The sequence below is a fragment of the Lampris incognitus genome, chromosome 1 (assembly GCF_029633865.1).
Source record: "Lampris incognitus isolate fLamInc1 chromosome 1, fLamInc1.hap2, whole genome shotgun sequence".
Lineage (NCBI taxonomy): Eukaryota > Metazoa > Chordata > Actinopteri > Lampriformes > Lampridae > Lampris > Lampris incognitus.
In genome coordinates this window covers 21,050,097-21,063,507 of record NC_079211.1, presented here as the reverse complement: position 1 = coordinate 21,063,507, position 13,411 = coordinate 21,050,097, and the positions used below count along the sequence as shown (strand labels likewise).

The window sequence follows — 13,411 nt, the reverse complement described above, 5'->3', positions numbered from 1 at the left end:
GAGGCTGCGACCAGGGCTTTCTCTGGTTTAACGCCAGGTCAAGTGTGACCAACATCGGTCCGATCGGGAAAAAAGATCAAAATCAGCTCATTTATCCGCCACCATATTTGAGGCAAGTCTCTCTCCCTCCCTCTCTCTCTCGCTCGCTCTCTCTCTCTCTCTCTCTCGCTCGCTCTCTGCCGGGCTGCACCTCAGCGGACCTAATTGGTGCACTGTGAGCGACCATCATCAATCCACTGGATTTCCGTCGTCCGCGGTTTGCATACATATGAATGTGCCCAGGCAGACCCTTTTAAGGAGTTGAACGGACAGGTCGAAGAAGATGGCACAACGCGTGTTTTTGTTGCTGCTGTGGCTCTTTAGCAGATCGTTCGCGGGATTTCCCAATCAGATCAACATAGGTGAGTGTTGTTGCAAGGGGGAAAGGAGTGTTGACTGTCGGTTGTATGTTTGGTGAAGCGATCGATCGGTGAGGTTTCAAAGCAACGCTCATCCGGTGCGCGGAGCCTTCCGCATGTCCTGATAATACTACAGACTAACTTGCTGTTACGATGGCTGAAACAAAGAGAGCATGCCACCCCCCCCCCCAAACTATTTGTGCAACACAACTGAGACGTGTCCAGGGCATCACCCGTAACGAGATAAGGACGTGTGTGTGTGTGTGTCAGTTTCCTACAGTATCGCGACCTTAAGAGTGAGACGGGCACACTGGTCCCACTGCAAAACTGTGTAATGTGCCCGGGTTATCCCCCCCCCCCCACACACACACCTCGACAGAAGTAGCCAGTTTTCCTTATTCACTACCGAGAATGAGATTTAGACTTTATTTGAATTCAGGATCGTGCAAATTCGGTGACTGGTAACCGTTTTCTTTTCTTTCTTTTTTTTCTTTTTCTTTTTTTTTAAGGGGGACTCTTTATGCGATCCACGGTGCAGGAGCACAGCGCTTTTCGGTTCGCCGTGCAACTCTACAACACCAACCAAAACACCACCGAGAAGCCTTTCCACCTCAACTACAACGTGGACAACCTCGAGTCGTCCAACAGCTTTTCAGTCACCCATGCATGTAAGTGGGTTTCTATTTCAGTCACATGCAAATCCCTGCACATGTACCCCCGAAGCATGATGGGTTCTCCTCATTTGTGTCGAACTCATCCAGACCTTATATCATGGAGGGGTAAGGTGTAGGCTGGTCATGGTGAGCGAATAAATGGGTCTCAGTTAAATTGTAAATCAAATCACATGTTTAGCAAACACATTTCTTGAACTGGCATGATTTTGTCTCCTCACAGCTGATCCTATCTATGCACAGTTGCCTGGCTTGATCTTGTATTCATAAAAGCACGTTGTTGTTGTTGCAAGTATGCAGCACAAACCTGAATGATGCTCTTTCCAACTAGTGGACGTGAAAATACTGAAGATTCAATCTTTTTGATTGTCTTGGGTGCCTTTTTTTTAATTTGTTTTACAATAACAAGATGATAATTTGGATAATTTCAGAGACATGATGATTTTTTTTGAGTATAGGATAACTTCCCTTGGCAAAATATTGAGTGCTATGGCACAGGCTTTATAACATGTTGGACTTGAGAAGAAAATGCAACTAATTACACAAGTACTGTCAATGACTTGGTGTAGGAGGCTTCCATATACTTTACTGTGGATCAGAAATGCATTTTTAAAAAAAATCTTCATCACTGTTGATCATGTGCATAAGTCATTGCTCAAGCTTTAGAGTTAAAATTACCAGAACGAGGGATGCAGATCAATACGTTGGCTCCTTCATGAATAAGAGTTGACTCTTTCCGTTCTGCTTTTCTTACTGAACCTGCCGGTAGTTACAACCCATCCCAAGTGGACCACAGATCCACTGTTTGATCTGTGGTCAATGCAGTGAATGGCCTCTTTTATATTCTGCTCCCCTTGGCCTAATTTTCTCGAGAGCAGCAGAAACAGAGACGACAAAAGGGAGGAGAATGGGAGCTGATACCAATACCTCGTAGTGTAGTCCCGATAAACGATGTGTCCTGACTAGATGAGTGGCTGAGGTGGGAAGATGCAGCCTCCCCATCTGACTGTGTCAAATGGGAGGCTGCATCTTTTTATGTCAATGGATATCTGGGCTTGATAATGACCCCTCTGATTCTCTGTGTGCTACGGAGCATCTCCTCTTGCAAAGTCCTCTGACTCCCCCTGTGTTTACAGAGCATCTCCTCGAGCATTGCAGAGTTGGCTCATTAGCACCCAGCCCTCATAGCACCTCACCGGGCTGTCATTGGGCGAAAAGGAGAAAAAAATCCATAGTTCCCCAACCAATGCCAGCAAATGAGTTGGGCTCAGACCTGCAGAGGAGGTGGGCCTGAACAGTGAGGGAGATGAAGTGGCGCCTCTAATCACAGCCAGCAGTGCTGCTAGCACCCTAACGAAGTCGTTCACAAGAAACAATAAGCAAATGAGTAAATAAATAATAGATAACGGTGTGCAATTTCACGCATGTTGAGGAGGAAGGGAAGCATGGGAGGAAAAGGCTAGATATCAGAATCTAATTAAATTCAGGGGCAGACAGAGCCTTAGTGAGAGGAAGGGGTTCCTGTGGGAGCCGTGGCCCCATTTCTGGCTTCTCACTGCCACGTCTTAGTGTCTCCATCAAGAGCAGTGTCTCAGGACCGCCTTGGATGCACGTTCTGGGAAACCGAGGCGCCAAACAAAATGAAAAGGTTCGGCGATGCAAGAATGTAGGTCATTCACAAATGCGTTTGGAGAGAACATCTCTTTCCCTTCGATGTTTTTGAAGTGTTCTGTTCTTGAAATGTCTTCCTCCCCACTGCATAAGTTGCTTGTGCCGTCGTAAGTACTCGATTCCACCACGCTAGCTCGATTGCCAGAAAACTGTCAAACTTTGTTGGATCTCACTTTGACGTTGAGTACAAGTTGTGGGCAGGCACAAAAATAGGTCTTTCTCGGCAAAGAATATTCTCATTTTGGACATGACACGTGCTTTTGTGGGATCCAGGGCTTTTATTTTAAGGTAGTGCCCTGGGAATCCTGTTAAGCTGTGCATGCAAACAGCAGGCGGCCCGTGCTCAGCTCATAAGAGTTCACAAACACCTAAGATCGTCTCCGCAAATAAAACGGTGCTAAAGGTTGTTAAATAACACGTATCTGCTGACTCCCTGGCCTTGCAAGCTTTGCCTCCAGTCGGTAAAGACGGCTCATATTGTCCAGCTCAAGATTTGTCTGCCATGTTGTCCGCTCTGCAAGCTGTCACATCTGCCCAGCGGACAGACGTTCAGACTTCCCTCGTCATCAATAGTCCCGTTGTGCACGACTCAGACCGTCGTCAGCACATGCACTCACGTGTTTTCTTTCTTTTCTAAATGTTCATACCTTTTAGACCTAGATTTTGCTAAACTGGTGGGTACGTCAGTCTGTTGAGAAAATCTATTTTGAGGCACGCTTTTATTCCTTTGATCCAGATGAGATCTGGCCTCCAAGGCTCTGCAGAGTCGATTGAAATGACAGTATTATACTATTTTATTTTTTTTGCTAAAGCTCCTCGTTTTCTGGAGTTGAATGTTACTCAGCTTTAGCATACATTCTCTGGTCTATTATTCACTGGTGGGTAGATACTGCCCAAACCCTGTGTAACCCCCCACCCGTCCCGTCCTCATCCCCCCTTTTATAAATAATGTGATGCAGTCAATGGAACTGCAGAACACTGAGGATTCACATTAAACTTGGCTGTACTTTCATCTTCAAAACAAATATGAAAATCCTCAGGTGTAATGAAAGCAAAGTTTTGTGTCAGAGGGATTTCTTTCGAGTCAGTTGAAAGCCTCATGCTATTAATTGATTAGTGACCGGCAGCAAAACAATGTGTGGTTTCAGTAATCCTCCAGGCTTAGCTTTGTACTTTAGTAGCATAGTGTGTGCTTTGGAGGAAAGACTGTTGTTGTTTCTTTGAAGTGACATCAGAAATGGTGAAATGTGTAATTACCACTGCCGGGTCCATAATAGCTCATGGAGGCTGAGAGTCAGGGTATGCTCACACAGGAGACAGGGCTAGTTCAAAGCAAAGGGTGGAAGTCAGAAGAAAGCGGAGCAGACGGCGTTAATGTCCTTGATGGTCACGCCTAGCCAACTAAATGACACTACCATCCTCTCCGCTCCTGTTCTCACCTTCTTTTGCTTCCTTTACCTGAGGAAGAAAACATCAAGCCTCCCCCCGTGTGCCTTTTCTCACCACGCTATTTATTAGATTTACTTGCCTTGATTTCTGTTAAAGGCGAATTTTGCAATGCTTGGCTCTTTAATCTCTCCTCCCTATCCCCCATCCCTCATTCTGTCATTAAGCTAATGGCGTGTGTCCCCTCTGCCAGCCTTTTTACATGTACCTACCCTTAGTTTATAGAATCCTCCAGGTCGTCAAACACTGGCAGCAGCAGATGGTTTGGCTGCACCATTTCGACGCTCTTCCCCACTGCTGTTAGCTAGCTCTCTGAATCCAGGAGTATGGAAGAGAATAATAGATGCAACCCCGGTCCCTCTGAATGTGTTTGTCGTTTCCCAATCGACTTAATGGACAGAAGGGGACAAGAGCGCATGCATGCTATGAGGTGGACTGACTGTTTTTGTTGACGGAGGAGCAGATCAGGTCAATGCAGTGCAGTTGCACATGAAGTGGACCACCAGTGACCATGCATGATGATAGGGGTTTAATCAGCGTTGCCAGCCTCTGCTGTGATACACAGCTTAATTAATTTTTTGCAGAGTTTTCTTAGTGGATTTTGTGTTGGGGGTAAATACTGGATGATCTGTGGTGATCATGTTTAAAGAAGTAAGCCGCCATGCAAAAAAAAAAAAATTAAAATAGGAAGCTGTGCGGGAATGTGGAGCCAATGAAAAATGAATGGTGTCATGTCAGGTTTTTTTTTTCATCTGAGGAAAGTCATAATAAGGACTTGTTTTGCAAGCCACACAGCGTGCAGGAGGGCTAATTTCAGTATTGCCATATTACCTTTTTTACCTACACACACGTGACCCAAGTTGGTTGTGCAAAGACAACACACTTTAGACAGAATTTGAAAAAATAAATGCTCATATGTGAAATGGTAAATGGACTGTGTTTTATATAGCGCTTTTATAGCTGCAACAGCCACTCAAAGTGCTTTACAATTAATTAATGCCTCACGTTCACCCGTCCACCTACACGCTCATACACTGATGTCGGTGTCAACCATGCTGGGTAACAACCAGCTCGTCGGGAGCAGTTAGGGGTTAAGTGTCTTGCTCGGGGACACCTCCACATTCCTGCCAGGAGGAGCCGAGGATCGAACTGGCAACCCTCCAGTTACCAGACGACCTGCTCTGCCTCCTAAAACCACTGCCACCCATAAACATGTGAATGAGCACTGATGATGATGTAAAAAAAAAAAATCACAGGAAGCAACTTTAGCGGCAATCTTTTTACTGAAGAAGCACCAGCTCCATTAGGCCCAATCGGACCCGTAACCTTTCTGCAACTGCAACGCACACTTACGGCTGAGCACATGTGGCAAGCGGCATATGTGGTCGAGCACAGATGAAAGGGGCCCTCACCCAGTTCTTTGTGTATTTTTGTTATAGCTTTGGGGCTGTGTTGTGCAATAGGGATGGTAAACAGACAGAGACATGCTTTTCTGGTGCATGACTTGACAGTGACAGGCTGTGGGGCCGGAGCAGCTCCTCAGGTGACTGTTGTAGTGACACACCTGCCTGTCAAGAGTGACCGAGCAGAGGACATATGAAAGATGGAGGGACGCTTGGAAAGAGGGAGAGAGAGAGAGAGCGAGAGAGAGGAAAAAGTGGGGTGACGTTGAGCAAGTGGCATGACGGCAGAAGTCAAAGTGGTCGCTGAGATAAATAAATTAGGCGAGGAGGACAAACCAGCATTTGATGGAAGAATTTGATAGGAAATGTTTGTGTCTGGACATGCGTGCCCGTTTTTTGTGCGTTAGTGTGCGTGTGTGTAGGAGAGGGAGAGAGAGAGAGAGAGCGAGAGTTCTCGAGGCGATGGGGGGTGGGGGGTTGTGCTGGGACATCACGGCCCAGCTGTGTTGGAGACACAGATGGAGCGCTGTTAATGGACACACAGACATACACATACACATATGCACAGGCACGCACGCATGCAAAAACACAGACACACACGTTCACACTCGTAAGTACACACAAGCACACTTGCATGGGTGAACACAGAATGAACGCATGCCCTCATCACGCTTGTAACCCCAGTAAATTTTTACTGTTCTGGAAATTAGCCCCATCACACACTCCATCATTCATCTGAGATAAAGGCAGTGGCAAAAGTACGGCTGGCTGATACGCCACGGTCCGGTCTCGTGTGCAATTAAAATAGCGGTTTCCTATTTAACGGAATTACCTTCCTTTCCCCCGTTTGACCATACCAGAGGGTATTATTATCAGTGTGTGCAATGGCATGATGGGAGTCGGAGAAGAAGCTACTCGGGAGTGAGGAATGAGGGCATCCAGTGTAATCTGAGAACCACCATGACTGTGCATGAAAGCCTCTGAGAGAAACACGAGCCACCGTACACTGATGTAATGGTGCGTTTTTGATGCTGACAGGCCAGTAGGTCTCGGAGGCCCTTCAAAGTGGCTCAGTGTGTGCCTGAGTCAGACGAGCGGTAAAGGCCCTGGATGAGGTTACGCACCGTGGGAACGCTGTGGATTTCAGCGGCAGAGTGGGCAGAAACCAGAAGGAAGTGACTAACGGCAACGATAAGAGGCACGGAGGCGAGGTGCATGAGGGAAGGAATCTGTGTCAGATTCATTTCCGTGTGATTATGATCCGCCGTGTCCTCTCTTTCGATGCCTGTGAGTTTTGCTAACTGTGCGGCTAATAATGAAATCATTAAATAATAATACCGAGTGATCAAGCACTAACGAGTGACTTGTCCAAGTCACTTACCAACATGAGGCTGAAAGAAAGGAGGGCCTTAAAGTCTTGTTGGTGTAATTACACAGCTATTAGCTTCAAGTATGCTAGTTCTGGTCATGTGGGGTTAATATGTTATACTGTGCATATAAAAGAGGAAGGAAAACTTCCAAAGGCCAGATCTCCAAAGGGAGCAGTATTTTGACCTAATTTGAGATTTCCTCAACCTTTAAGAGAATAAGAGACACGAGATTCCCTTGACCCCCCTTACCCCACCCTCTTTTATTCTCAAAGATGAACACAGACTGGGATGAGATTCAGAGGAGGAGCTGTAGAGCACACTGGCAACCAGAGTCAAAACAACCCAACTTTAATTGAGAATATCAGTAGGTCTGGGGGAAGCCAACTCGCTGGCGGAGTGTTGTTTGTCTAGGAATCGCGAAGGCTCACAGATTTTGTTTGATAAAACAACAGCTTTCATCCGTCTTCTGCTGCGGTAGCTTATCTATTACAAACACCGGGCGTCCGGCCGCTCGGCGTGTCTGGAACGTAGGAGGCGAGTGCTTCATTGACAGGTTTTGTCTTTGACATGCAATTTTTCCGTGGGTCCGTCACACATTTACATCGGCGGATATATTGATCTTACTGATTTATGTCAGTCTATAGTGCTCTGTTTGGCCAAAGGATATTGCTATTTTTGAATTTCCTATTGATTTCCTTCCCATCCATTCACCCTACTTTCCTGGTGCAGATCTGACGACTTACGGAGAATAGGGCATCTGATGTGATGTAATGATTATGGATGGACCGTCATGGTGCCATGGAGATATGATCAGCCTAGAACAGATTGATGAACATTTCAACACGTCCAACCCGACCCTAATACCATATCATATTAAAACTTCACAATTGATTAAGTATACAACACTGACGTTAATAACTCGGGGACTGCAGAAAAGTAATACCACTATTTTTTTTTGTTCATGAAACATCACAGCTTTGATAGATGCTGATGATAATCCCATTTCTTTCCCCCCTTTTTCTCCCCAATTGTATCTGGCCAATTACCCCACTCTTCCGAGCCGTCCCGATCTCTGCTCCACCCCCTCTGCTGATTCGGGGGGGGGGCTGCAGACTGCCACATGCCTCCGCCGATACATGTGGAGTCGCTAGCCGCTTCTTTTCACCTGACACTGAGGAGTTTCGCCAGGGGGATGTAGTACGTGAGAGGATCACACTGTTCTCCCAAGTTCCCCCTCCGCTGACCAGGACACATATCCACATCCGGCTTCCATCCGCAGACATGGCCAATTGTATCTGTAGGGATACTGGACCAAGCCGGAGGTAACGCGGGGATTTGAACTGGGATCCCCGTGTTGGTAGGCAATGGAATAGACCGCTACGCTACCTGGACGACAATCCCATTTCTACAACTGTAATGAATTGATTTACACCACAGCTGTACAGTAAACACCCCGATCTTGCAGGTGACCAACCAACCAAGCTTTAGGAATATTTCATGACACTATGAACCCAGATGTACAGCACGTTCCATGGCTAACGTATGGATCGAGCTCTTTTTGGCGGTAAACAGGGTGCAAAGTGATGGCATACCAATGCAGCTGCACATCTTTCCACCGCCTCTCACATTATAAGGTGGCTGCTGAACCCGTAAGTCAGCAACGACAGGGTTAGTCTGTGCTTCCTATTGAAGATGATATCAGCACTATGTAGTGATGAAGAAGAGTAGCAGGTTGACCATAAAAGAAGCAGTGATAAACACCATGAAGGGGGACCAACAACACATCAGGAGACTTAGGAAATCTTAGTAGAACATTAAACACATTCACCGCTCCGCGCTCTGCTTGGCAATAAACTCTTTATGATAAGAGAAAGCAAAGCCTGTATATTTTGCGCATTTTCGAATGAAATGAATAGGAAAGCGCTGCTATTGTGACCTGTTCATCTCAGGTGAATCTGAGTCTGCAGTAGCCTAGTCTGCCTGTGATGGCTGCTTTCTATTTTGTCTCCTCAATGAGGAAAAACCTCTCAAGGAGAGTGGAGTACGCCGTTTGTGGCAGAGATTATTTTCCATTTAAAAAAAAAAAATCATCCACCTTATGCTTCGATACAAAGAGGGAAGGTGGGAGTGGGTGAAGAATAGCAAGGAAGGAATGAGCAATTCTTGAAACTTGTCACATATAAAGATCTCCAACATCGCAGTTGGTCAGCAGTTTTCACATATATCTATCCCCCCTCTTTATATATGTATTTGAAATGTTTTACACAACCCATCACGGCCATGTTCCCGCATCCGTCCCCATAGCAATCAGCTATCGGCCATTCAGTTGCCTTCCTAACAATACCATAATCACTGAATCAGTAATCCCCTTCTTGAGCTCATAGTGCACATCCGCATCCTGCTCATTTGGGGGCTGCTGCATTGGCTGAGCTTCACTGGGTCCAAAAAAAAAAGAGAGAGAGAGAGAGAAGAGAACTCTGTGGTCTGCCTCAATAGGAGTCTCTGACTGCATTGTCCTGGGCAAGGTCAGGGAGCTTACGGAAGAAAAATACTCTGAAGGCTTTTATTATTTTGTGAGAAACAGGCTGGAAAACACTAATTGGCACTCTTGTGTTCTATAATCTACCCCGGTCCACTAAGACTGCATCATCAGCAAGTGTGTGTGTGTGTGTGTGTGTGTGTGTGTGTGTGTGTGTGTGTGTGTGTGTGTGTGTGTGTGTGTGTGTGTGTGTGTGTGTGTGTGTGTGTGTGTGTGTGTGTGTGTGTGATTTCTGGGGCTGAAGGCAGTTGTGAAAGTAAAGAGGACAGGGTGGTGGTGATGGTGTTGGTGATGCATACAAAACATCAACAGTGAGGGTCATAATGTTCTCTACCAACTAGTAAATATTGGATCACAGTGCAACAAGACCCAGCTTGCAGCCCTTCATCTACCGAGTGAGCAGATTGATCCTCATGTTTCTTGCCTCTTAAGAGGAGGCGGTTGCTAGCAGAGGCTTGCCAAAGCTGTATGTCTGTGCAGGAACTGGGGCTCCATCATAACTGATTGCTTGTGACAGTTCTCAGTCGCTGGGCACTGAAGCATCATAACCTTGTGAAACTAGTGTATGGCCAGTCTAGCATGCAGGCTGAAGGAGAGGAGGAAGAAAAAAAAACATTAGCATATTCCTTGCAGTGATACAGAGATGCAAATAAGACATACCATGCCATGAATAGACGATGTGGTAAATATTAAAAACATCTTACATAATGGGAAACATAATGCAAAGCCATGCCTCCAGAGCCCAGGGTGAATTTGTGGATAACTAGTGAAACTACAATTGTAATACACACACACACACACACACACACACACACACACACACACACACACACACACACACACACACACACACACACACACACACACCCTCGCCTCTCGCTGTGTTGGCATTTGGAACAAACAGTTCATGGCTGATGACTTTGAAATAGAAATATCCTTTGACAGGCCCGCAGTACAAATCCAACACACTCAAACCACTTTAGCCAGGCTGTCACCATGATGAAACACCAATGAATTTTTTTATTCTTGACTGATTCACATTGAACACATCAGGGTAATCAAATCTGCATGATTGCTATAAAGAGTAAACAGAGAATGAATAATGTAATATTCCATGAATAATATGGCTGGAATAATATGGCTGTAGGCAACTGGGTGGCTCTGAGGTGCTCTGACTCATCTGGCGCTCGGGAACCAGGAAGGTGGTTGCCATTACGGCCCATCAAGCTGTCCATCAATGTCACCTCACTGCTATCAAGAAGGGGGTCTCATCAGGTGCACAAGAACAGAAGGCCTGAAAAAGTCCATTGATTTACAATAATAAAATAATATGGTTTTACTTTACCCTAGTTTTTGTGCTACTAGTGTCCACTAGCCCCATGAGTGAGAATTAAGTGAACATGATGTGTGTTCTTTCAGCCGTGCCCTGCTCTGTTTCCCCCTCCATATGGTTAATTCAAAGAGGGCTGTAGTCAGGCTCTTGCCATTTCACACATGACTACGTCAAACCTGTGGGCGGTTGCTCCCAGGCCCACAGTCCACATTTGTGTGTCCATGCATGGATGTGTGATGAAAAGTTGAAGTATTCTATCGGCAATGCCGGGTTGCTCTTTGGGCGCAATTCTTGTTCCTTACTTTTTTCTTTTTTTTCCTCCCTTCTTTCTCTCGGTTGTGTTACTTATTTTCTGTGGCATGGTGTGCAGATCAGGAAGTCAACCTCATCTGGACCCATGACAGAGCTAATCCATTGCAGCTGCAGAATGAAAAGGCCATTTGGAGTGAATCCATTCCAGAGGCCTCAATAGAAAGCCCCTCTCAGATGCTGATGCCCTTTGCAGCCCCGACAGGGCTAAAATATGATGAAAAGAGGCTTGGGAGAGTTCAGTGGCTGTATGTTGGTGAGAGAAGAAGATTGTAGAGTAGAGAGATGTAGTGCTGAAAACAGTGGGTTGACGCAACAATAAGGTGTGTGTGTGTGTGTGTGTGTGTGTGTGTGTGTGTGTGTGAGAGAGAGAGAGAGAGAGAGAGGAGAGAGAGAGAGAGAGAGAGAGAGAGAGAGAGAGAGAGAGAGAGAGAGAGAGAGAGAGAGAGGAGAGAGAGAGAGAGAGAGAGAGAGAGAGAGAGAGAGAGAGAGTGTCTGTGTGAGTAGTATGTGGGGGCACATGTGTATGCATATTTCAAGAAAGTGATGCTGCCTGGACTATTGTTAGATAGTACAGTCACTCTCCCTCATCTCTTCCCATGCTTTATTTGACACTCACAGACCTGTCTCCACGCAGACCCTGTCTCCACAGGCTTCATGTCCAGAATGCCGAGTGTTAAGGTTGTCAGACAGAGGCACAGCCTTTGGTCCTAAGTATACTGGATGAGTCACATTAGTTCAATAGCACACCCATATCAAGTGTGCATGATATGCCTGCTGAGCGTAACATGGTGGCCACCTTGAAGGACATCTTCATAAAATTATTGAGGGTCACTTGGTAGATCGTCTAGGGCTAGGCATTGCAGCGAGCAAAGTATGTTTCACTTTCTAGTTCAAAATGAGAAGTGCGATTGACAAATGTATTACTTAGAAGGCCTCACACACAGTTGAGTCAGTTCATCTGGACACAACGTTTATGGGGAGAAACGTTTCATCACTCATCCAAGTGACCTCTTCAGTCTCAGCTTACTGCCGTTATCCCACCCCTTATTCGGTCATTATGCCACTGTATTGTTTATAAGGGTAACTGCCGTCAGCTGAGACTGAAGAGGTCACTTGGATGAGTGATGAAACGTTTCTCCCCATAAACGTTGTGTCCAGATGAACTGACTCAACCTGCTGTGAGTTCCTCACCTCTGGCCTGAGCATGCATAAAGACACTAGCATACTAGATTTATACTTTTTTTCCTGAGAAAGAGCTTGTAGGCGTTGCCCATTAAAATTAGAAAGTACGGGGCATCCGGGTAGTGTAGCGGTCTATTCAACACGGGGATCGGCGGTTCGAATCCCAGTGTTACCTCCGGCTTGGTCGGGCATCCTACAGACACAATTGGCTGCGTCTGAGGGTGGGAAGCCGGACGTGGGTATGTATCCTGGTCGCTGCACTAGTGCCTCCTCTGGTCTGTCGGGGCGCCTATTCGGGGGGGGGAGGGGGTACTTGGAAGAGTAGCGTGATCCTCCCACGCGCTACGTCCCCCTGGCGAAACTCCTCATTGTCAGGTGAAAAGAAGTGGCTGGTGACATGTATCAGAGGAGGCATTGTGGTAGTCTGCAGTTCTCCCCCCCCGATCGGCAGAGGGGTTGGAGCTGCGACCGGGATGGCTCGAAAAGAGTGGGGTAATTGGCCAGATACAATTGGGGAGAGGGAGGGGGAGGGAGCAAGTACAAAAACATTCATGATTTGGATAATTTTTGATTAGCTATTATTGTATTATTCGATTAGCTTATACACCAGCAACAGAAAAGGGGATGTTTGTTTGCCTGCAAATCCACAATATTTCAGCTTTACCCAGCCGGCAGGAATCCCTCCACCAAGTTGAAGGAATGAAGCAACAAACATGCTTGACTTTCCTGAGTTTTTAGCTGCAAATGCAGACAAACATGTTTCATGTCCTTGTCACCACAAATATGTGGTAATTGTATGTTTAACATGGCTGCTACCATCAGCTCTAGTGCAGGAAACTGCTTGAGTAACAAAAGCCTTCTCTGTTACTCATAAATATTTTGTGCTCTTCGAGGGAGCTGGAAGGCTAAAAAGCTCTACTCCAAGACAGCCAATCCAAATTAGAAGTGAAATGTGCACTGACTTCTTGAAATGCAGCCACTTAAAGTGCAATTCTTTGACTTAAGCATTTTTTACACAGAGGGAGAACTCAAGCAACAGCTTAGAGATGTGACCTGTATGGCAGCAGCAGCAGCCCTAATGTACAA

General features: G+C 46.1%; 1 protein-coding gene across 2 annotated transcripts in view; it reads left to right on the top strand.

The window, feature by feature from the left end:
- Window positions 1-319: 319 nt before the first annotated feature.
- gria3b (glutamate receptor, ionotropic, AMPA 3b) overlaps window positions 320-13,411 on the top strand; it is a 98,088-nt gene continuing 84,996 nt past the window's right edge. The window contains exons 1-2 of one of the 2 annotated variants that reach the window (XM_056287148.1): window positions 320-401; window positions 908-1,066. In XM_056287148.1, coding sequence (XP_056143123.1) covers window positions 323-401; window positions 908-1,066 — 238 coding nt within the window. In that variant the 5' untranslated portion in view covers window positions 320-322. The remainder of the gene's footprint in view (window positions 402-907; window positions 1,067-13,411) is intronic. The other variant, XM_056287147.1, reaches the window with a different exon arrangement.